The sequence below is a fragment of the Gossypium hirsutum genome, chromosome A07, assembly GCF_007990345.1.
Source record: "Gossypium hirsutum isolate 1008001.06 chromosome A07, Gossypium_hirsutum_v2.1, whole genome shotgun sequence".
Lineage (NCBI taxonomy): Eukaryota > Viridiplantae > Streptophyta > Magnoliopsida > Malvales > Malvaceae > Gossypium > Gossypium hirsutum.
The window spans coordinates 84,804,517-84,829,393 of NC_053430.1; the positions used below are offsets into that span (position 1 = coordinate 84,804,517).

At 32.3% G+C, this 24,877-nt stretch overlaps 2 protein-coding genes and 1 long non-coding RNA gene across 4 annotated transcripts; 1 reads left to right on the plus strand and 2 right to left on the minus strand.

The window, feature by feature from the left end:
* Positions 1-4,065: 4,065 nt before the first annotated feature.
* On the plus strand, positions 4,066-6,900 carry LOC107955702 (60S ribosomal protein L18a). The gene is made up of 4 exons (XM_041116944.1): positions 4,066-4,272; positions 4,387-4,502; positions 4,603-4,666; positions 6,376-6,900. Exons 1-4 carry the CDS (start codon positions 4,258-4,260, stop codon positions 6,715-6,717), a joined length of 537 nt encoding a protein of 178 aa, XP_040972878.1. The 5' UTR covers positions 4,066-4,257; the 3' UTR covers positions 6,718-6,900.
* A 2,186-nt stretch (positions 6,901-9,086) lies between these two features.
* Positions 9,087-18,542, minus strand: LOC107955701 (protein VACUOLELESS1). The gene is made up of 15 exons (XM_016891497.2): positions 17,592-18,542; positions 16,564-16,857; positions 16,069-16,208; positions 14,560-14,665; positions 14,374-14,466; positions 14,044-14,133; positions 13,848-13,961; positions 13,642-13,749; positions 13,274-13,347; positions 12,745-12,799; positions 11,602-11,783; positions 10,718-10,847; positions 10,410-10,512; positions 9,652-9,749; positions 9,087-9,474 (listed from the first exon to the last, which is right to left on the minus strand). The coding sequence occupies exons 1-15, from the start codon at positions 18,372-18,374 to the stop codon at positions 9,310-9,312; spliced, it is 2,535 nt and encodes an 844-aa protein (XP_016746986.2). The 5' UTR covers positions 18,375-18,542; the 3' UTR covers positions 9,087-9,309.
* Positions 18,543-20,078: 1,536 nt separating this feature from the next.
* Positions 20,079-23,440, minus strand: LOC107955700 (uncharacterized). 2 transcript variants are annotated; one of them, XR_001700073.2, is made up of 6 exons: positions 23,011-23,332; positions 21,757-21,849; positions 21,482-21,592; positions 21,351-21,395; positions 21,193-21,252; positions 20,079-20,522 (listed from the first exon to the last, which is right to left on the minus strand). It is a non-coding gene; the product is annotated as an uncharacterized lncRNA (long non-coding RNA). The 2 variants fall into 2 exon arrangements; XR_001700072.2 differs by lacking the exons at positions 21,193-21,252; positions 21,351-21,395 and having other exon boundaries at positions 23,011-23,440.
* Positions 23,441-24,877: the final 1,437 nt, after the last annotated feature.

Below are 24,877 nucleotides of genomic sequence, written 5' to 3' on the forward strand. Positions count from 1 at the left end.
AAGCATAGTAATAGATTATTGATTGATAAGTTGCATGACATGCTGAACTTATGTGCATGATTACGTGAAATCGAGTGTGAAGGACAGAGGAGTTCTATAGGAGAAAGTGGCAATTTAAATCCACACCGAAAGTCAGTACTCCACGAAGTAGACGACGATGTTATCAAAACCAGGTAAACCAGGATGATAGTTTAAAAAGCCATCAAAATCGGGCAACCAAGATGGTAAGTTATTGTAGTAAAAGTCATCGTCATCGTCACCGAGAGATTCAGGATGGTCAATTTTTAACATGTGTTTCAGTGTGTCGAGCGATGCTCGGAGGCGTATAGAATGGATGGGTGGGAACTTAAAACTAAAATTGCATTGCATCATGAACATAACATGTTCATGCATTGATTTACTGAATGTTCCTTACATTATCTTAATTGTTATGTTGCTATAAATTGAATGCTTTATTGTTTGTATGATCATATGTAGCGGTTTAAAAATTAGACTCACACTGAGCTGCCATACGTTCACTTCCCTTTTTTCTTACCTTTCAGTTAATGCAGGAAACTAAGACTCAGAATGACATCGGAGGAACCTTGGACTAGCAACTTATTTTTTATTCTTATTTTAAAGTTTCCATTAAAAGTTTTCTTTAATCGCTTTTAGGGTTGTAATTATTAATTATTTCTTGCTTTTATATCTTAGGTTTGGGATTGTTTAGCTTATGAATTCTAAGCACGATATTTAGTTAATACTATGATAATTGCATGTTATTTGGTTTAGAAAACTATTACTCTTAATAATGTTTTTCATTGCTTTACAAATACTCTAAGTTTTGAAAAGTCTTTTTCAACTTTAACTGTTTTTTCAAAACTTTACATTAATAATAGTGTAATTGAATTGCTAAGTAAAGCCGGTTTAATTAAAGAATATTTCCCCTTAAAATAGAAGAGCGATTTTCATACAATCTAACTCAAAGCAAAAGATTGACTTTATAGGATCACCTCGGTGATCAATATAATGCCTTCGACTTAACCGAAACTCGTAGGTTGGGTTGGGGGTTGTTACACCTCCCCTTCTTTTAACACACCTAAGCTAGGGAGACGAAAGAAAGAAATAAAAAAAATGTATATTTTTTTAGAAATTCTAAAGTAATGACTTAAAAATGATAGTAAAAAAATTCAATAATAAGAGATAAATTTATCTTGTGAAATCTTAATAAAATAGTGATTAAAAATATCAATAATTGAACTATCTATGAAACTCCTAGAAAGATTTCTAGAAACATCGATAACTAAGAAATAAAAGAAAAATTACTCCACTCTAAAAAGAAACTTTCTTCCCACAAAAAAAGAATGAAAACTTCATGTTTATTTAATTTTGTCCAATTTAACTAGCCAACCTCCTTTCATAGATATTTACATGATAATGTTTGAAACAAAATATAAACTCTAAAAAGTAAAAAATTTGGCATTCATAATTTAATTTATAGTTGAATTCTATCTAATAAATAAAAAAATAAATTAAAAACTCTTAAAACTAATTAAATATTTGGCTTTACATGTGTTATATAACGGGTACTCTAATTAAATGAATAAATAAATATAAAATATGTAAAATAAGTAACATAAAACTTTAAAACTTACCTAAAAAATATCCTAATTCTACCCGAAAGATAAGTTATGTTTTAGAATATTAGGTTGATGTCAACCTCAGATAGTATTATAAGTAAGATAGGTGAAATTAAGGTTACTACATCAATTGTTGCATAGAAGATGAAAAGTACGAGTTTGCCATATTTTGAGAGTTTAGAATGAAATAGCGGATCATATGGCTAAATATGTTGCAACAAGAAATTTTTTGCTCTAGTTGTTTGAAGTTCCACTAAGTTCAATAAAAAATTTGTTGATTGTTAATCGTAATAATTCTAGATCAATTTAATATTAATTGTTTGATGTAGTTGCTTTGTTCCGTGTTTTTTTTACCAAAAAAAAGTTACGTAGAATAAACACAATTCCAGAGCTAATATCAACTTAGAGCATTAGGAATAATAACAAACATCGACTTTTTGCCGACACTTGAATTTCTCAAAAAACTTCTTGCCCTATATTTTTCTAGAGTTGTCTCAATCTCACTTAAGGTCTTAGGTTTGACTCCTTTCACTATGTCTCTGATTTTTTTTGTTTTTTTTTTTGTCAATGGAGGAAAAAAAAGGGTTAAAAGAGGAAAATATCTTACAATATATTATTTTTATTATTAAAATTATTTATAAATTAATAATTTTTAAAGTTTTTTTATTTTTTCAAGGTAAATGATGTGACGTTGTCACATATAATAATCTTATACTATCACGTCATTTTTTGTTATTACATTACAACCATTGGCTAAAAAAATTCAAATACTAAGCTGGAATAAAAGAAAAAAAAAACCATAAGTATCAAGTTAAAGTTAGTGTCAAGTTCAAATACCAAACAAGTATTTAAGCCAAAATATAAACTAAATTTTAGTTAGTTTGATTTATTTTGGATTTGATCAAAGTATCATTCATGTTTCTTTTATAGTTTATGAAAACTAATATTTTGGGGATCTGTGATTGATTTCTCGATAATATTATCTTTAGTGTTTGAACTCGAGTTCTCTCACTAAGACAACAATATGTCTTCTCATTATACACAACACTTATTAGTTAATTAGTATGAACTTTAATGTAATATGTATTTTTAAAATTAATACAATATATATTTTTTTACAATTGCACCAAACACAGTCCATATGCCATGGATAAATTTTGTCCATTTCTTTTCAATTTCTCGTTTGTTGACTTTGTACTAATTTGATTTTACATACTAATTGTTTGAATATTTATTTATACACCGTATTATATTTGTAATAGTAAAATTTTTTAAATAAAATTATCGTTAATAATTTGTATTAAAAAATAAGGGTAATTATTTGGTACACAGACAGTGAAAAATTCTCATTCCACAAGCGAGGTTGAGATTTTGTCACATATTTTTTTTAATTTTTTTTTTTAAAATACAACTCAATTGCACATTACAAAATCTCAAGTCAAAATTTTCCACTACCTAGGAGGGTTGAGCAAAAAATCGACCAAATTGAGTTGAACCGATAATTCAATTTTTTTATAGTTCAGTTTCGGTTAGATAATGTCATTGAACCACATCAATTTGATTTTGTTTCAGTTTATTTCATTGGACACCGAAAAATCCAAAAAAAAAAAGAAAGTTTAAAATTTTCAAAAAAAAAAAAGCCAATATTTTTTGAACATATAAGGCCAAAACAAAAACCCATTTAGAACCTAAAACAAAACCCATTGCTTTTAAATTCTAAAAATAACTTTTATTATGCTTTTACATATCCTATAATTAAAAAAAATAAACCCTAAATCTAATTTGAGTGTCAACCTCTCACAAATTCATTGTTTATTTATTATTATTATTATTAAAATTTATAAGAATTCAAGTGTTCATCTCAGTTATACTTAATACGTACTGTATTTATTCTTCAATTATTATTATTGTTAAAACTTTTAAAATTTTGGTTATCAATTAACATTTCCAAGTTGAACTATCATTACACGTTGAGAGTTCTAAAATATAAATGATTTAATATTTGATTATGTTCAATGAAGATCGAGAGTAATTAAATTAAGGTTTAATTAGATTTTTAACAAATATTTATAATTATAAATTTTACAATTTATTTTTCATATAAATTTATTAATTAAGGTTTTATGTATAATTGAAAAAAATTTGTTAAATAGTGTTTAAAAAACATAAAACAAAGATAAATTTATCTAATTAAAGTTGAAAAGTCCAAATCCAAAAATAAATTTATCTAAGTAAAATCCAAAAGCTAAAATCTGAAAAACAATATAAAAACTTGAAATCCGTACCAATTAAGTATGGTTCGATAATAACCGGTTTCTTATGTTAATTGGTTGAGTTTGCTTTGAAAAATGAAAAAAACAAAAAAAAATCAAATACTCCAACTCAATTAAAAAACTAAAAAACAGAACCGAACCGAGCCATCTCACCCTTCTACCACAGCACCGGAAAAATATTGGAAGATGGGCCTTCTATAAAAAGTTAGAATTTGGGTGGATGAGGTACTAAGGCCCAGTTAAGCCCCAACAACTTAAAAAGAAAGTATTATCAGGGTTTTTTATTCAGAGAGAGAAGCAAAGGGAGAAACCAGGAAACCAAACCAAACTAGTGAGCCGCAGCTTCTCTTCTTCTGTATCCCAAAATGGTTGCTTTTAGGGTAAGTTCAAATTTCTATTTTCTTTTCTTTTTCCATTTTTTTTGTTGAGAAAATGGTGATGGGATTTTGGGTTTTGATTTTTGATTTTTGATTTTTCTTTGAAAAAAAAAACAGTTTCATCAATACCAAGTGGTGGGCAGAGGTCTTCCTACAGACGCAGATGAGCATCCCAAGATTTACCGTATGAAGCTTTGGGCCACTAACGAAGTCCGTGCCAAATCCAAGTTTTGGTCTGTAAATTTGCAATTTGCTGATAATTCCTGATTTCGTTTGTTTTGATTTCCTTGATGAGATAGGGGATTGGAATTTTAATTTTGGTTCCATGTTTAGGTATTTTTTGAGGAAGCTGAAGAAGGTGAAGAAAAGCAATGGACAAGTTTTGGCCATCAATGAGGTATTCAACCTTACTTGTTCTTCAACTTTGAACCCCCCATTAGTGTATGGCTTAAGCAAGTTAATTGCATTGCATTTTATCATATAGGAACCTTATATTATATTGTTCATTAACTTCTACTATTTAGTTGTGTTGATTAATGATGAAAGATTACAGTTACTCTGTTCATTCATAATTGGGAGTTACTGCATTATGACATACAAGGTGTTTAAGAAAAGAGGGGGAAAAGCAAAAAATGTTGGCCTAATCACATAATTTTAACTTGGAGGTTCTCTTATGCCTATATTTTAAGAGAAAAGGTGTTGTAAATAAAACACATTGATTTTTGGTTCATTGTTTATTTTAGAAGAGAAAGCATTTTAAGCATTAATATCTTTCTTAATTTGATTGCTTTGTTTACCATATACTAGATGTAGAGTTGTCACTGCTAAACATGGTAGGCTTATGTTCTATCCTCTCGGTTTAGTTTAGCCAGATCTTGTTTCTCAAGAGGGAATGATGTTTCACCATTTCCATGTATATGGAATTAGACATTTTAAGCCACCCGAGTTAATTTTTGTGTGTGTTTTAAGTGTTGCATATTGGATAAGAAATGTTCTATTTTTTTTAAAAAAAATTATCTTCACATACTTGAGCTTGAAATGGTCTTCATCTAGAAACATGTTTTGATCAATCAGTTTGATTGGATTTAAAAGAAGCATCATGCTAAATGAATAGCCTTAGATCTAATCATGGATGGTATTTAGTTATTCATCTGAGCCTGGTATATGTCATTTGATGCCACCAGAATGAAGTACCACTGTGAGTGAAGATAAAACCTTAGATTTTGAGAAACGAAAATACTTCTTAAAACTCTCTTGTACCGGGAGTTTGGATGTTTTGGAGGTGGGACAGTTGAGCTATGTGAATGAGACTAGGGACAGGGGTAAGGATCCAAGTTTCGGGCACAGTAATTCTTGAAATCTCAAAACAGGGGAGTCGGGGACACTATCCAAAAGTCGGACACGGAGTCTCCCATTTAAAAAATATAATTTTTTTCATGCCTCTTATAACCTAATTTATTTCCAGCTTTGCTTTTCTTTTGAAAGGTGTTTTTTTTTTCTTTTTCTTTTTAAGCTTTAACTTTTGGCCCATTGTGAATTATAAAATAATGGGCTGGTCTGGAGTCTGGACCGGCGTCAAAAATTTTATAAAAAACCCCTAGAAAAGTGAAAAGTCACAACATTAGTCTTCTTCGCTATGCCGCCTGCTGCTGGGGCTTTACTTAGCAGATTTTTTTTCCTTTTCCTCCAGCAATTTCTTTGTCAGAAGTCGTCGATGGCCGACGTCATCGCCTCTGCTGTGTATACACCTTTCTTTTTCCTTTCCTCCTGTTTTTTTTTCCCTCAGTTCTCCCTGCATTGTGTCCGTTGATTTTTGCTGGATCTGATCCGTTTCCAGTGTTGGAATCCATGTTGGATCGTGTTGACACCGGTACAACACCCCTAACTGCCAAGTCCGGGTAACAGAGTAGTTGAGTAGAGTAGACAACATGCTTACATATTTACCCGTGCTTTATACCTTAAATTAGTGTCAAACCTTGTAGCAATGCATTTGTGCTTTGATGCTGGCTCACTTGTGTTCCTTTGTTATTTTAAAGAGAATGATGCATTGTTCCTAAATTACCATGAAACCAATTTTTTTCTCGCAATAAATGTTTTTGATTGCAGATCTTTGAGAAAAACCCTACCAAGATCAAGAACTATGGCATTTGGCTGCGATATCAAAGTCAAACTGGTTATCACAATATGTACAAGGAATACCGAGACACAACCCTCAATGGTGCTGTAGAACAGATGTACACTGAGATGGCGTCTCGTCACCGGGTGAGGTTTCCTTGTATTCAAATCATCAAGACAGCTACCATCCCAGCAAAACTTTGCAAGAGGGACAGCACCAAGCAGTTCCACAACTCCAAAATCAAATTCCCACTGGTATCCAAGAAGGTCAGGCCACCAACTAGGAAGCTCAAGACGACATACAAGGCAACCAAACCCAACTTGTTTATGTAGTTGTCTTTCATGGCTGGTGGTGATAGGTCTAATGCCTTATAGTTTGATTACTTCCCTTGTTAGATTGAGAGGGGTTATCAAATTTTGAACACTCTATATTAACTTTTATAGTTCTTTTATGTTTCGAAGATTGTGTTTTGATGACTTTACTTTTTAATTTAATGAACATGGTGAATTTGCTAATTTCTAGTTGGTGAATGATCTGTATAATGCATCTGCAATGCATGGTGCGGTTACATTTTATTGTGCAATTTGATATTAACTTTAATTTGGTGAATTTATTTGAAATTTTGGTTGTAATTTAAATATATACATAGAACTTTAATTTTAAAGAAAGAAATGTATCAATTTATTTTTAAATGGGGTAGATATAAATATTTTTGTGTAATATAATATAAAATGATGCAATACTACTAATTGTATCAATAATTTGATTCATGTATAAAATTGTACAAATTAAAATTTATGTATGTAGTTACATATTAAATCAAAATTAAAATATAATTTTGATATTTATCTTTTTTATTTTCTTCGGACTTTTTATTGTCTTTAAATATCTGCATTAGTGTGGATCCTAGCATTTGAAGGATTTGAGAGAACTATTGCATCAAAACCAGAAAATGTGGGAATTTGAGAGAACCAATAATTAGTCTAAAATCGAGAACTGGTTTATGCGGAAAAGCTTGAAAAAACTGATGTGTTTAAACTTTTGGCTTAGTTCGGCCAAAAAGCATCCACTTGGTTCATCTCTACGTATGGTGGATCTGCAACCTGTAGTGCATCTTGACCTCACGAGAACCAGTGAAGGGTGAACAAAAATGGAGAATGAAAGATACTCGAAAATTGTGGTTGTACTGGACGAGAAAAAAGAACCAATGAACGTAAACGAGGAAGTTCTAGGCTTCAGCACCACCTAAGAAACTTGAAAAATTTACCCTGACGATGAAGTTCTAGGCTTCAGTTTTTATTTTTTTTATATAATAGACAATTTTTTTTTTTGGTTACAAATCTGGTTAACACCACGAAAAACTAGCATAGATACCTATTACCCATTAGCCCGTTATGAATGTGGATAGAGTGGAGGAGGTGCTTGATATTATCAAGTGTTCGTTGGAGATTTCATCCTACTTTAGTGCGTTCACGAATGATATTCAACCATTTTTGTCACTTCCAAGAAACTTACGTGAAGAAATATTATGATTTTTTAGAGTAAGAATAGAATGGAGAGTGAGAAACTTGGCCTGAATTTTGTTGACAAAATTGAAGCTTCCAATGGACAAAATCTGAAAACCGCTATAATCCTGAACGATAGTAGCTCCACCAGTCATGTTATTTCGCCTGCAATTGACATTGCAATGTGGAGAGGGAATTTGCACCTGTCTCAGGAGCTTGATTCCTTGACTGATGATTTTGCGAAATGTCTAGAGAATCGTGCAGGCTTTGAATCTTGGGAATTGCCCTATTGGTGAGGGTTCAGCCATCCAAAAGATGAGTTCAGTCCTTGATTCCAAATTATCCAAAGGGTACAAAACATGTAAGTGTAAAGTTGCCTCGAGTTAAAGAGAATCAATGTTGTTTGAGTCAAGCCATTGACGAAACTATGAAGATAAAAGGAGGAATTTGGAGGGCAAAAGATCAGAGGACAAAAGGAGTGTCGAACCAGACAGCCCAAGCAAAACATCATTCAAGGAACAGGTGTTTCGTAGATTCTCTAAAAAGCTTGCAAAAAGGACAGAGATTATCAGCATTGGAGAGCAGATCCTTAGGTGGGAGACAAATTATGGAGTTTTTCCAGAGAAAAATGACAAGCATATCGACGTGAGTGGTTGAACTAATTGATAAAAGGAGGGCATAAACATTTTTAATGGAGAAGCGACGTTGAAATCGAATTTCCAAATAATTTTATCTTCTCCATATATCGAGAGTGTTCTGCTAAATATAATAAACAAATAAAAAGAATCAATTTTAATATTTCAATTTTCTCATGATAGACCGAGCCTTTCAACACCTTAAACCATAAGAGTAGGGGCTGAATCCTAATTCACACCTTATAAACCATCAGTTCAATCACTGATTCGGGTTTAGAAGATGACCAAATTCACAAGTTCTTTTATGAGCTTTGATAGGGGTTGTAGTCCAAGGAAAGACTGGTACTTGAGGTGTCATTGGAGCTGAAATGAGGTCCTTTTCGACAGCAAACTATGAACGGTGCCACAACTGATCGCTACTCTGTTGTCAAGGGTGACATGATATTTTCCCTAGACAATTAACTGCAACACAATATCACCTATAGGCAAAAGATAAACTCAAGACCAGCGAGCCTCGCATCATAGCATCCCATCCAATACTTCTATAACATTGAAGCAATCTCACTGGAAAAGATTTAGACTACTTGCACCAAGGCAACACTCACAAATTTATTGTCTGTTACACTCAATCTGCAATCTCTATTTCTCTTCATAAATGTTCCCACAACACTAGCTTTTCTACCTTAAAACAAGCAAAAGAATATACACAACAATACCTGAAACTGCAAAATCATTTGCATTTATAATGATGACAACGTTAATGTGATCATCTATATATATATAACTATGAAACACCTTGGAATGACAATCGATCCCGAAGAGTGTCAAAAAGTGAGGAAGCTGCTGCATTTTGTGCAAATGTTAATTTCAATCTACCCAGCAATTCACCATCTTTTGCTTGAGAAGCTGCATCAGCAGCTTCTTTGGCCATGCCAATCCTAGCATATGCCTGTCAGTCATAACCATAGACAGATCTTGAGCAAGGATATAACGATAAAATTTTATTACATCTACTCTAATCAGAAACAATATCACTTGCAGATCGATTAAATAGAAAAGTCAAAACCAATTATAATTCCCATGAAAGTGGGAGAACTAAAAGATCAAATTAGACATGTATTGTTACCTCGGCCCTTTCACGGAGATCAGCAAGCTTGGGTATATATTTTAGAGCTTCACCTTTCTCATCAGCATCAATGCATGCCTCAACAAATGGCCTATAACCTGTTTGATGCAGACAAGTAAAAAAAAAAAAAAAAAGAGATACCGTAAAACACCACTAATAGGCCTTGCAGAAAAATAGGAGAAGAAACACTCATTGTTGTGAAAAAGCTAATTTAATTCATGTATTCGAACAAACTCAACATATTTTACAGCATGAACTATTTCTGCACACATACTCTTCTGAAACAATAAAGAAGTCAAAGGGAGACAAGCATTTCGCATATGAATTAGCTAATACACAAAAGTACCATATGTTTACTTCACAAAAATAATTTAGGCTAAACCTACTTAAGAAACAACTAACTAAACTCTTCTTTCTAATAAATCAAGTTAAATTTTAATGTAAACAAATTTCTTTACTTTTCCCATTTTACTTTGTTTCTTCCTTTTGTATAATTCTTTTATCCCAGCCAAATCAACAATAAGGATACAAAAATTGGGAAGAACGTAAACCTTAAGAAAATCCAGCCTGTATCACTTCATCTTGTGATGTTAATTTAGAATCCAAGATCAGGTAATATCAAGTAACAAAGATCACTTGCAGACAATGCAATTATTATATTTTTCATAATAGCAGGTAGCCTAGATCACTTGCAGATATGCTTGATTTATGTCACCTATCTTCCGCCCTGTAATTGAACAAGAATGTTGATAGCTTACCAATTGGTGGTCTCTTCTCTTTTGAGAACTTCTCAAGAGCCTCCCAATCTCTAATTGTAGCCAAAGCAAAAACTTTAAGCCAATACCACCTCTTCTCAGAAACCTGAGACAAGAAAGCAATAAAGCAACAGTTATGATTCAATAAGTAATTTGAGCAATCTAAAAGGATGATGCCTAAATTGTCAAAGATGCTGAAGAATAAATGTTATATGTTGTGTGCCACCAAGGGAAATTCTTTCAGCAAGATAGAATTTAGGGGAAGATTTTTATGTGTGTGGCTAAATAGAAAGTAGGGGCACTTTATGAACCTTGAACTCGGTCTTCACTTTCATTGCAGCACGATGATTCCCCAGAACAATACATGTACGTATAGTATCACTGATACTTGAATCAACAAATATGGCCTGCTTTGTACTTACTTCTAACTCATGTTGTATTCTGTAACATAAATAGGTAACCATATTAGTAGGCAACTCATTTTAGAATAAAAATAAAAAGAATATTGAATGAGAAAAAAAGTACATCGATTTGCTTATAATGGTTGGAAACTAGGACGGACTATTGACAAACTATAATCTTCAATCATGACATAAAATTTCCTTTTTCTAATATAGTCTACATCTTGCTTATGAGCACGGAGAATCCATCCTTGGCTTTATTATCCCACTTTTCCCATATTGGAGGGTTTTTTTTTTTTTTTTTTTTTTGTTGGTGGTCAAACTTAAACTGATATAAAGATACACCATCACTTCATTCTTCCCACATATTAAGCATAATAGACCAACAGAAACATATGAACCTATAATGTCGACTCTGAAAGTAGGAAACAAATAATTTGAATTCTAACCCATCTTAAGAATCACATTAAAAACCATTTGGCAGTAGACCACAGGCTTATCTTTAAGAGAGCTGAGAACAAACCACAAGGTGACAGTCTTGTCGCTTTTCTTTAATAATACAATATTAAGCATCCAACATAAAACCAAATTAGCATCAAGCACAGATGGGAAAAAATACTTTGCCACTACCCCAAGTTTTGGCTTTTACATAGACATTATCATGTAGTTTATGCATCTCATCAACTATGATAGGCATTTGTAGTTATTTGCTAATTAGTTTAGGCCACTCCAATTGCAATTTAGTTTGGAGTTTGATGCCTTGAAAAAAAACACAATAAATTGATATCCCTCACCTCAACAACTTTGCATGCTCCTCAGCAGCCTTGGACTCAAAGGTATGTTCCTTGGTTTCTGCAAAAAGATGCTGGGCCTTGTCAATTAGTTTTATGCGTGGACCATGAAGCGGGGATCCTTTGCTTGCCATTGGATTTTTTCCAAGTTCCCATGACTCCTTCCACAAAAGAAATGCAACTTCCTACAATACAACAAACTTTACATCAAAACAAAATGGACAATCATTATTCACATATCCAACCAACTATAGAATTGTAACTTGGTCGGTCTTTGATGCATATTTAAGCTTTGACCAGTAGAAAGCTTAAAGATGAACAAAATTTCAACTTACAACAGAATGATGGACTGAATGAGCAAGGAAGAGAAAGAAATTCATCCTTTTGTTTTCCTAGCCATTTATGAATTTACCATCAACCTTTAACTTCCCCATCTCTTATCTACTGTTCTGATGGCAAGAAATGCCTAGGACGTCTTCATTGCTTAATATTAGATATTTAATTATTCATTCATTCATCATAGCACTTGATCATTTACACAGAACAGGAGGCACCTGGTTTCATGCCTGAATTTTATGCATAGTTACCTACTTATCTCCTTGAAAAATTCCTCATAGATCAATTAGATTGGCAAATTAAAATATTGCAGGGTTGTTAGTGGTCACGTCAAGCAGCATTTGATAACAAATACGAATTAAAATCTTTGATCCATAAGGAGAGCCTACACCAGTAAACTTCTTTGATCCATGAAATGGGTAGTTGACAGAGTAATAGAGGTCAACAAGTTCAGCCATAGCTGAAAATTAAGAACTCATAAAACTGATAACTGATTGAAATAATCCACAAGTCTTTGATAATCAGTAAACCTTGTATATTATATCATCTGAAAAATTAGCATACTCGATACTCTTATTATCAGAAACCCAAGCAATCTAATGACTTCAAAGCCGGGATATCTTTCCAATGCCAGATATCATTCAACAACAGACAATATCTTTTTTGGCAGTTGAATCTATTTCTTATAAACCATAATAAGAATCAGCAAGAATAGAAATAACAATAATGATAATAACACCAATAACATCAACAATAATTCTAAGAATGATAAGTAGTATAGCAACAAAAGCACCGAAAGCTAAAACTTACTTGAAGTTGTCCAGTCGAAAGAAAGAAATCTTTCAAAAATTCATGCTTATAGCACCTGAAACACAAAATATCATGAATAATCAACAATAAACATTGACCCATATAATCAAAGAATCTGAAAATTACAAAATACTTGATAAAAGCTTCATTTTGACCACCATTATCAAATAAATGACCGTAATAGCTCAATGGCCACCAGAACCAGAGCAAACACCTACTCAAGGAAACAATCCAAAATTGACAATAAAAGCATACCTCCTAAAATGATATAAATACAATTTTATCATTATTCAATAACTTCCACTACTTAATACTATAAAAGTATAACAAGCATCTAAGTGGTGCACCATGTCTTGCCCCTTGTATGATCTATTCAGCCTCTCAGATAACGTATCACGTCTAACAAGATCATGATTACATGTAGCCTTTCATAATTTTAATTTGGACATTTATTTGCAAACTCAAGTGCTATTAAAAATAAAATATTTAGGAATAATAATAATAATAATAGTATTCCTTGAGTACCTACCTTGCATAAGATATAAACAAATCACGTGGTAGGGGTCTAGCCTGAATCATTCCAAAGAACTCCAAAGGTGGCCTCTGCATGAACAGAAATGTAACCAGTTCAAAAAAAATTTATTGGCAACTCCATGTCTAGTATCCCCAGGCTACTCATGACAGGTAATTAGAAAGAATTCAGTGAGGAAAGTCAAACCAAGTCCTTTTACATAGATGATGGAAACCCTACAAATTTCAAGTATCACCAGGCTACTCATGACAGGTAATTAGCAAAAGACATACAACAAGGAAAGTGAAACCGTCTCTAACCTCAACATTTATTAACTTAATTTTACAGTTTGTGCAACAAAGTTCCTTGTTCTATCAAAACAGTACCTTTTGCCAGATATGGAAAAGAACAAGATAGACAAGGTCAGTGTCACCGCTTTCTGTTGCCTTCATCAAAGCAGTATCTTCTTCTCCTATGCTTAACAGAAGCGGCACCTGAAGTGAAATGATCATAATCAACATGCTTAATATGGTAAGATCTCAAACAGCACCTTGTAAACAAAATGTAATCATATAAGGATAAGGAATTTAACCTGTTTAGAGGAGCGAGGTTCATACTCAACAAGCATAGCAGCTAACTTTCGCCGGCCATTCTTATCTGCATGAGCAGCAACTGCTGCATATGATATCCCTCTGCATAATTTTAGCTGAAACTCAAAAGGCACATTAATTCAGGTAATGAATTTGCATGAAATCAAATTAAAAAATAAACCAACATTCTTTGGCTACCTTATCAAGGAGAATTTCTAAGAGAGTGGCATCTGGAATTGCTAATGAAGCTGTTATCTTCGAGCATGCCCAATGCATTATCACCACCTCCTGAATGAAACCAATCAGTGGAAAATGAAATCTTATGTATATCATTTTATACTTTCTACTTGCCCAATAAAATGCAGCAATTAGTTCAAGTTATGAAAACATAATAATTAATGAAGGCCTAACCTAATTCCCATCAAACAAATGAAGTTTGGGTGCAGTCTTATGGTTTAACTCTCCTTCTATGTATAAAGCAAAATTTGTGGAAATTTAATATCGGCAAAATCAGTGATCCAAACTTACTTGATTCATTCCAACATACTCTGATATCCGTAGTGCAAGAAGGTGGCGATGGGCATTAATCAAACGAGCAATCAGCACAGATGGTGTAAGCAACTAAGAGAAGCACATTATTCAGTAGGGAAAGTTAAAAAATAAAAATAAAAATTCAGAATCAAATTTAAAATGCAATCATTAAATCTTTAAGACCTTATATTGATTAATACTGAGAAGGATGCCAATCTCAGGATCACGCACAGCATTTAAGACCCGCAAGGTTTTACACATCTCCTGAATGCGATCACGTTGAAAAGTACTGCCAAAGCCAACTGGATATCATTATCAGGAGCATAAATCATACGGGAAACAAAACATCCACGGTAGAAGGTAGCTACAGAATTAGTAAATTATCATCACGATAATAATAAAAAAATGCACCATGGCTAATATAGGAAAAGTGGAGATTGCAGTAGCCAAAGAAAACCTAAAAGTGAAGAGAACTATGCTGGCTTCCTAAAACCATTTACACTTCTTGTAAATACAGCCTACAAGGTGTAGTTGGCTTACCACATGCCTTCCAAAATGCAGGGAATGTAAAGAGGCACGTGGAAAACTTTAGAACTATGTAAACTGGACAAAGAATAATAAATGTGTGGGCAACAGCTTGATGATCTTTCAACTAAAGATTCCAAATCAAAATAAGAACAGTAAGGCTCATTTTCAGATATGTGTTGCTCAATAACAACATAAATTGGTAAAATTACAGACTTAAACTAAGCAAATTTCAATCTTGTTTGACAACCATATAAACAACTAAAACAGTCAGCAAAGAAAACCTAGAACACATCACCCCAAACATGTTTCAAAGTTTGTTTCTCATACACCATACAGCGCTTGATACTGTCCAATGTTCCCCACCGTGTTACTTTATTACCTGTCACTGCACTATACAATTTTTTATGTGCAATTTCAAAGTAATTAAGGATAGTGTTGGATAAATGGGTTTCCAAAATTCAATATATGCAGTTCCCAAACAAATTAACCAAGTTCAGTTCTTCACTTTTAAATACATAAGATGTAGATTCATTTGTGTGACTTCAATCTTAAAAGGATTTAAAACTAACAGTAATAATTCAAATTTTGATTTCAAATACAAAAAGTTCACTTTTATAACTCAGCATATAACCACGAAACATATTTGATGTTTTACGATTAAATTTTTGCATTTTTATAGGTTTCAGTTAAGGAATTAATGGATACCTGCAATGCATTGTCTGCTTATGATATTTAAATCTATATAAGCAAAGAAAACTGAACTCGGTAGTTGCAATCAGTTTGATGATATTCATCAGAACTCCATACAACTACAAAAGGTATGCATATGAATTACATCTAAATAAGTTTCCAGCATCATCTTATCTTAACCTCCATTCTCATTTTTTTTTTTTAGTAACACCACCAGCATAAAATGTTAGATTCCTAAAGCTTTATGTTCTATATGCATCCCAATACTTTAACAAAAGCATAACCATTCTATTTAAATTCACTGAATCCATGGTTTTACATCTGGAGATTATCAGTCGCAGAACAATGACAAGTGTCTAGTTTAGTGCTAAACATGCAATCAAAGGAACTCAAATCAAATTTCAAGATGCTTTCATTTTCAAAACAAGCAGCTTGATCTAGCATCATATCAATCAAACAAGAATTCCAACTAACCTGCAGAAAGCTTGTCCATAGCTTGCAGCTCTTAATAGAGTTCTTTGACGTGAAACATCAAATTCATGACCAGCAGCATCAATGCAGGCTTCAACAGCCTCAGGCAAGGATGACTGAATCAATCTCAAATTTTCATCTGCCTGATAATAAATAGGCAACAAAAATATCTTTAAGAAATCATGCCAAGAAAAAATCATTCCGCCTCAACAGCAAACTCATTTCTTTATCGTTTCTTCTCTGAACTGTGGTTATTTTAGAGGAGAATGAAAAGGGGAAAAAATCATGATTATTAGGATAGAAAGGATAAGAAGCCCGCCAATAGCACTTAACATATTCTGTGCATATACACCAACATACATCAGCAAATTTTAAACATATATCAAGCAGCAATACAGCTAGCTTTATCTTGCAGCAAAGAAATCAGCGAAGTTGGCAACATTTACCAAACTAAACTCGAAATCAAATATTTCTCTCAGTAAAAGAAGGCATTGGTACCTTGGCACTTCTCCGGTCAAAATGATCCAAGGCATCATAAAGCAATGCAGCTGGTGATGTGCTACCAATTTTGAATATAGATACAGTAGAATCTGGAACCCGTTGCAGAAACTCCAAACTTGTGTTCGATAAAATCCTCACTCCATCACACTCTGGGATCAAAAGCAGTGGCTCATCGTAAAAGTAATGCACTGGATCTCCCCGAGGGCCCACCATCAACAATGGTGTATCATCCCAATATAGAAGTACACTATCCAGTCCACACCAAGCTAGCTGCTCTGGAGGAAGAGCTGACTGTATATGCACAATTAATCAATAACAAGCAAAAGTAAAAACTGAAAAACAGAGGTTAAAATTCTGAATGAAGGAAACAATTAGTAGCATTCAGATTCCTCCACAGAAATTAAATGGATTCACAACATTTCCATCAAAGCACTAAAGTTCACACAGTTATGAAACATCTATAATATCTATAACATCACTCATTTCCACGCATTAAAATATGAATTTCTAAAGCTCCATTTATCTCTTACTTCTGTTCTTGTTTTTATCTCTTAAAAACTTCATTTAAAGCAAAAGCAGCTAGCAATTAATTAAAAATGATCAAATGAATAGTGTAACTTCAAATTCTAACAAAACTGCTCTACATAAAACTATGATCATATATTTTGTTCTCTGAAAGAATTCAAAACTATTCATATATTTTGTTCTATGTAAGAAGGCAATCAGAAAAAGCAACAGCAAGTGGCACCAAACCAAATAAATAAAACTGATCAAACGCAATCAGATTTATTGTCCCTATAGAATTTTAATGATTTCACAAACATTTTTATGAATGTTATTGAAGTTTTAAGCAACATTAGTACTACCATCTTGAACATTTCTACTTTCATCATTTCAACAAATCAAAAAACTTCTAGAAAATTGGGTTTTTATAAGTTGTTCTCTACAATCAAGATATAAACATAAGTAATTACATGAACCAATTAAAAAACAAAAAAGCGAGGAAAGAAACATATCGAACTAACCTCACAATTATACTCCAACAAAACTCCCTTGAAATTAATATCCGTCACCAAAATCCGCCCATCATGCGTAAAAATGGCCAAATATTTGCCATCCCAAGAAACAACCATTTTCTGAACCGGACCCTGAACCGCTTCCCCATCCACTCTCTGTACTCCATCTTCATCCACAATCAAAATACCATCACCAACGCCGACCAACACTTCCACATTCCCCGAAACCGTGTATTTTGGCTCGATAACCGCCATGCAATTGGGCAAATCCTCCGCCCCCGTCTCCGCAAGCTGGCAGGGACGCATCACCTTAAAATCGGGGATGCAAAACAACAACCCTCCTTCGGTCAAGCACACAACGCCGTTTCCCCAAAAAATGCATTCCACCACGTTTTGCTCGAAACACTCTTTTCCGAGCGTTACGTTGGGTTCGATCGGCTCGGCGTGGATGTTGTAGCGGTAAACGGTGCCGTCTTGGACGATGCAGATTAGGGTTTGGTCTTCGGTCCAGGACATGCCGATGAGACGACCGCCGGGGTTTTTCCATACGGTATCGGAGATCAGGACGCCGGAGGAAGAGAAGATGCGAAGCTTCCGGAGAGCTGATTCGGAATAGAGCTGGACGATCTTGGAATCGTCGCGGATGACGGCGATCGGGCCACCGAAGGGAGCACAGGCGACCTTGTTGCGGGATAAGTCAATGTTTTTCCATCTCAAAGGGTAGAGCTCGGGCTTGCGGTAGTAGCGGTTATAGAGGAGCTGCCATTCTGCAGCTACTGAAACATTGGCCATTTTATGGTTTGAGAGTGAAATTGAGGAGAAATTAAGAGGTTTGGAGAATTATGAGAGCATGATGTGAGATCGGGGTGGGGAAGGCAGCGATTTGCTTTTCTTTCTCCTATTTTCTCAAATATCTCTGTTTTCAGAATCAGTATTTTTTTATTTTTTCGATTACTTGAAGATTTGAATCAGATTAATCGTTGGTTATTTGAATTTATCAAATATTATTTTGTTAAATTATTTATGTCAAAATAATATAGATTTTAATTTTTTTTGCAATTAATAATTCTTTATTTTGTGAAAAAATAATTAATAATATACATATTTAATTAAACTGGTATCATATTTAATTATATTTTGATATTTAGCTTTTAAGTAAATTTATTGTTTTTTAAATAATTTAAATTTTACAAAAATATTTAATTAAACTATAAGATGTTTTCTAGATAATTGAACATGGGAATTGGGTTAATATATTTATTATTTACTGTTTAATAGGATTAATATATTTATAATTTTTATAATATTGTAAATAAAATTTTATTTGCATTAAATTATAATTAAAAAAATATTTTTAAAATATTTTTATATGATAAATATTAATTCTATTATAATTTTAATTTATTTAATATAATCCCTATAATACATGCACTTACTAGGAACTTTAATCCATTAGTATCTTTTGTGCTTTAGCAGATTAGTTTTTCCCTCCCCTTCTTCCCACTGTTTATTCCCTCCCATTTCTGCATTTATTGTTATATATTTCCAAGTTAATTAGTTGTTCACTGTCCTACTTCACCATACCAAGTCACCATTAGTTTTTCAATTTTTTTAATAAACATCTATTGTATTAATTATTTATTTGTGTTAAATTATTAAAATAAATTTAAAGATTAAAATATATTTTAATTTTACTTTTATTTTTAAAAATTCAAATTCTTTATTTTTTGGATTTAAAAATGTAGATTTAATTGTTACGATAATTAAAATTCTTATATTAAATTTACTTGTGCTGAAATTTTAAAAAAAAAATCACTTCGTAGTCATATAAAAATAAAAATAACATTTACGTTTGGTTCACTGTAATGGGATAAGGCTGTAATTGAATAGAACTGCAATGGAATAAATCTGTAATCAGTAATTCAACTGTTTGGTTGAATGGAATAGAATAGAATTGTAATAGGATTCTTGTGTTTAGTTGAATGGAATAGAGTTGAATAAAATAGATGTTGTAATAGTATAAGGAAAAATACTTAAATGACCAAAGTACCCTTAACAAATTTTTTTATATAGATAATTATTGTTATTGTTATTAAATTTTAATAAAATTATTGTTAAATATATTTTAATAAAAATAAAAATATAATTATTATTAAATACAATTTAATAAAATATTATATAATTTAATAAAATTCTTAATATAATCATTATTATATGAATTAAAAAATCATAATATATAATATTATAAAAATAATATATAATCTACTTTATTATTTTTAAACTGTAATACATATTTAATGTACTAAAATATCATTAGTGAAACAAATAATTTAATTATTCTACAATAAAAAAATAAAGTATTAGAAGTAATAAATTGCTTGTGATTAAAAAAAATTAGACACTAAAATAGAATTAATGATATAATTTAAAAGTTAATTTATGAGTTAAGTAATAATTTTAATCGATACTTTGTTACCTATAACAAACATTATAATGTTGCATTTCACATTCTCATTTCATTTAAATTGTGAGATAAGGAAAGAGTATCACCATTGTCAATGGAGATTCCCATTATTTTTGTAGTTTCTAAAGGTCACTTTCTCAATACAGGAAAATTCTCATGACATGTATCATTCTTGTGATTTCATGCTAACCCAGCTCCACCAAATCTCTAAACTTGTATCTACAATAGGTATGCTGGAGAAGTACTCACATGCATCTCCGATTATGCACTTATCAGCCATCAAGTTGAATTTTTATCAGTATTGCCTTCTTGCTGTGCTTTAGAAGAATCTTCCTTTTTCTCCATGATCTACTGGATACCCTCTTGATATCCTTCTATGAAACTCTTAAGAGCATCTCTATATGCAGAAGCCTCTGTCATGTATAACCTCTGTAAAGCAGGCCTCAAAGTCTCCACCCCTCCTCTTGCAACAATCGCTATTAAATCATTTTCATAGACAACATCAAAACAATGTAAAATTCAACAAGATAAACTATAATACCAGGAAAATAAGAGAGAAAAGGGTGAGAACTAAATAAAGCAAAATGCAATCACAAATGACTCTGAGCAGCAAGGGGAAAAAGAAATCGATATTATACCACAACAGTAACTTTGAAAAACTCAACACTAAGGTTTTCTACAATAAAATTGAGGTCTCTCAAAACTGTGAACTTGTTCATCCTGTTGAGCCAACAGGCTTTTAGTGTAAGAACTAAGCTACTCCAGGCAAGCCAAAAGTATCTGCAAGGAATATCGATGGGATATTGATAGGCATATAACCTAAGTTTGACACAAAACTAGAATATAAAAAAGTGAAGTTGAAATAAAACTGACACTAGCATAAGGATACTTCTTTACTTTTCACTCGCTCTCCCAAAATGGAAAACCTAAGGCTTTGCTTGGTTGCAGAAATCTAAAAGAAAACAGCAAACGGAACCATGTTTCCAACAAAGCACATCAATATTTTCATTTGACACTAGTATCCCTTGAATGCAAAAATGGAGATTAACCCATTAAGATAATACGGTACCTAAAAAATGCCAGGCTATCTATTTTTCCTCTAGAAGAACTTTCGTGCAATAAAAAAACGATGACAACTCTTCTTACTTTGCCAAACCAAAGCCCTGCCATCTTATTCTACCAAATTTGTCAAGCAGGAAAATATACCTTCAAACAAGTGAAAAAGCATCTTCTCAGACTAACAAAACAGAACTGTATGAATATTAGTTATGTTCTTGATTAGGATATAAGAAACTTTTGATTACCCCAGTTAGAAGGTTCAGTATCTTATGTTCCTGTCTTGTGAAGCTCTAAAAGACAAAAATATAAAACATAAATCCATGAAGAAAAATAACACATAAAAATTAATAGATCATATGCATAAACGAAAACATACTTGATCCAGGCTTTTCAACTTCCCTCACAATATGGGTCATTCTGGCCTTATAACCCAAGAATGCAGTTAATCTGCATGGCTTAGTAGGATCATCTTTAGGGAAAGCCCTCACTGAAAACCATAAAATAGTAACATAGACTAGCAATTACAAATTTGGGTACAAGTCACAAATTAAAACACAAAACAAAAACAAGTTAATGTATTTGATCTAACAATTACAGCTATGAAATAAACATTGTTAAACAATTAAGAGGGAAAACTAGGGGAAAATGAACCTTTTCCTCGATGTCAGAAGGCTCTTTTCCTCTGGAGAAAGCCTAATGACTGTGCCTCAGATGCTCAAACTTGCGATGAGACATGCTTATTCACTAACAAGAAAGCAGCAAAATTCATCTGAACTCAATTTGTTTCTTAACGTAAGCTATAAGCCACAAATGTGAGCAAAGCTCCATATACAAAATTATTTGAAGTCAATATACATGTTCATGAAATAATCACATTAGAAGCAAAAAAGATAAACCCAAATACGAAATTGGGTATTTGAAGATTTCAACAATTACCCAAACATAAACTAGAAAATGGAAATCCACTGAATTAACCTGAACATATACATACATGTAGACCAAAACTATACAATCCAACCATAAAGTCGACAACCGGAATCCATTTGACCTAAACCCAAATTGATCCAAATACAAAATGACCAAAACATGAGCTTCAAATCCAAATCAGCTGGTCATAAAACAACCAAAACCCAAATAAAAAACAATCCGAACCCCAAATTGGCAAAACCCAAAATAAATGAAAATTTTAAAACTTAATTTGATTCAATCTACATTGATCCTACTCAAAATCAACCCAAACTGACAAACTGTTAGATCTATAAAGACGTATAGGAGATTACAACAAAATTCAAGCTAATAGGTAAACAAATAGATGGATCTGCTAGAAGTAGAAAATTGGGTTGATTAAAATTGTATTGATTAAGCTAAATCAAAATCCTTATTGAAATTTTGAAACATGACAGATCCATTTTGAAGCATCATAAAATGATTAAAAATGATTTTCAGAAATAATTCAATAAAATAAGTGTAAAATGAAAGAAAAAAGAGTTGAATCTTGATGTTGAGACATATGAAGAACAACAGATCTAGCGAACTGAATGGAAATGGATCCCCCAAAGACCAAAGGCCTATGGCGTAAATTAACGTACGCCAATTCTCGGGCTCCTTCGGTATTTCTTTCCAAAAAAAAAACCATTTCTCTTAGGATTTTTGGCAAAAAAAAGCCCTAATCGAGATTCCAGCCTTGATTTCTCCAATCATGGGGAAAATCCAATTCACATACAATCGCAGAAACTGAAGCTTACATCAATATGTTTTCACACCCCAAGATTAAAAAAAACCAGAAAAGTAAACAAAACTTATTAGCAAATAGACTAAAAAAAACTTGAAAGCTAATACCTATTATTTCAACTAATTTAACAAAAAAATTTAAAAAAAAAGAAATCAAAATGAGAGAAGAGTTACCTGAGGGAGGACTGCCGATTGTTTCTCTTCTCAAGTTTCCATCTCAATCGAAAGCCTTGTTGAGGGTTGGAGTTAGAAAAACGATTCTTAATTGAAGGCCTTGTTAGGGTTTGTGAAAGGGAGATAGAGTTGGTGAGAATAGAAGCATGAAAAAGAGGGAGACAAGTTTGGAAGAAAATGGGAAGAAGAATGAAAAAAGAAGAGATTGCTTCAGACGTGAGAAAGAGAAGGGTAAAGTTGAAAGTCTAACATAATTTTTCATCCAGACATTCGTTGAATCCCTATTCCTTGGGGAGGGTGCCGAATTGTAAACGGCACTTTTGCGTTAAATAAGGCTGTATTGAATGAGACTGTAATAACCCATTACACCCAACCAAACAAAATTTTAATGAGAGGCCCACTGAATTCAGCTGTAATGACTTACCATTACAGCCAACCAAACATGCTGTAAAAATATTTATGTAGATTTAAAAAAACTATTCATTCGAATATGTCATGATAAATGTTTTTTTGGTTGAAATAATGTTTCCAAGAAAAATTGACGGTAGTATTTTGATTAAAATAATTAACAATATTAATATTTAGGCTAAGTAATGACATTATAAAAGTAAAATAATTAAAGTATGTCAAAAATTAGATACATAGATTAAATCTCACGGTTTAGCATAGTGTGAGGGTTAAAACTAAAGTTTGATCATTGCTTATAATATACAAAAAAGAAAAAGAAGCAAGGCAAACCTAAATGAAATTAAAAAACTAAGTATCCGTATCTAAGATTTTTATCACATCAAATTATATATAACTACATAATATTTTAATCAAAAAAATCAATAATTTTAACTATTTGAATTAACCTTTTTTTCCGGAATAAATCTTCAACTTCTATTTTATCTTCTCTACCTTTTTAATCTTATCGTGCACCTCTTTTGCTCGGTGGCATTTGAGTAGACACCAACTTTGTTGCTCTACCGTGGCATAAACCCCATCCTATATTCTACCAATGCATATTGTAGTTTTAAGATTCATTTACAGGTTTTAAGTTACCAGCAATTTGCTTCTGTGTCAGAACTTTAACTCTAAATATTTGTTACTTTTGCAGCCAAATATGTTGGTTGTGGATGTTGAGAAGTTTGCATCACCCATTCCAGGTAATTTTTTCATTATTTTCTCGTATTTCTATCGTGATATTGGCCACGTCATGTGATTCGATTAAATAGACTCGAGATTAGGTCAAGTTTGAAGGGCCTAAATATAAGATGAGAACGTTCAAATCTATGCAACGTGTACAGGTGGGCTCTTTAGGCCTAAAATTTCGTCCATATTATTTTTATTACACAGCCTTTTTAATCCTAATTTAAATTTATGTTGTTGCGTTTTTAATATGTCTTAAAAGTATATTTTTTAAATATGGTAATTTTTAGTTAAATTGGTTGATAGTTTAATTAGTTAATTTTATTGCATTTTAAACGTGTCTTAAAACTAGCTATCTAATATGTCCATTTCATTACAACTTTATTATTATGTTGTTTCTTTACATGTTTAATGTGTTTTCATTTCAGCTTTATTGTTTCATTTTAAGGTGTCCTAATATCATGTTTAATGTGAGATTTAATTTTCCTAGGAGAGTCCAATGGCCTACCTATTTAAAGTTTCAAAGGGCTGCTCGTTTTTGTCAAAAGGAATCAAGAGTTTTCACACCATGTGGCTATTCGACTTTGCAAAAGCATCAATTATGTTCAAATGTAAATATGGTTGTTCGTGTGGGCTAGAAAGTGACCATTCGGTCAACACAAGGAGCCTTAAATACACTGTTCAAATTGAAGGAATGAATGGGCAGATTCTAGAAGCCGAATTTATTACCCAAGAT

What these genes read in the sequence shown, in the direction of transcription:
- LOC107955702 (XM_041116944.1), top strand. An exon ending in CGTGCCAAATCCAAGTTTTG is followed by an intron (nt 4,503 to 4,602) that starts GTCTGTAAATTT and finishes TTCCATGTTTAG; the next exon opens with GTATTTTTTGAGGAAGCTGA. An exon ending in AAGTTTTGGCCATCAATGAG is followed by an intron (nt 4,667 to 6,375) that starts GTATTCAACCTT and finishes TTTTGATTGCAG; the next exon opens with ATCTTTGAGAAAAACCCTAC.
- LOC107955701 (XM_016891497.2), bottom strand. Translation starts at nt 18,374, where the DNA reads ATGGCCAATGTTTCAGTAGCTGCAGAATGGCAGCTCCTCTATAACCGC. An exon ending in TAGAAATTCTCCTTGATAAG is followed by an intron (nt 13,962 to 14,043) that starts GTAGCCAAAGAA and finishes TTTGAGTTTCAG; the next exon opens with CTAAAATTATGCAGAGGGAT. An exon ending in TTGTTTATATCTTATGCAAG is followed by an intron (nt 12,800 to 13,273) that starts GTAGGTACTCAA and finishes TTTGTGTTTCAG; the next exon opens with GTGCTATAAGCATGAATTTT.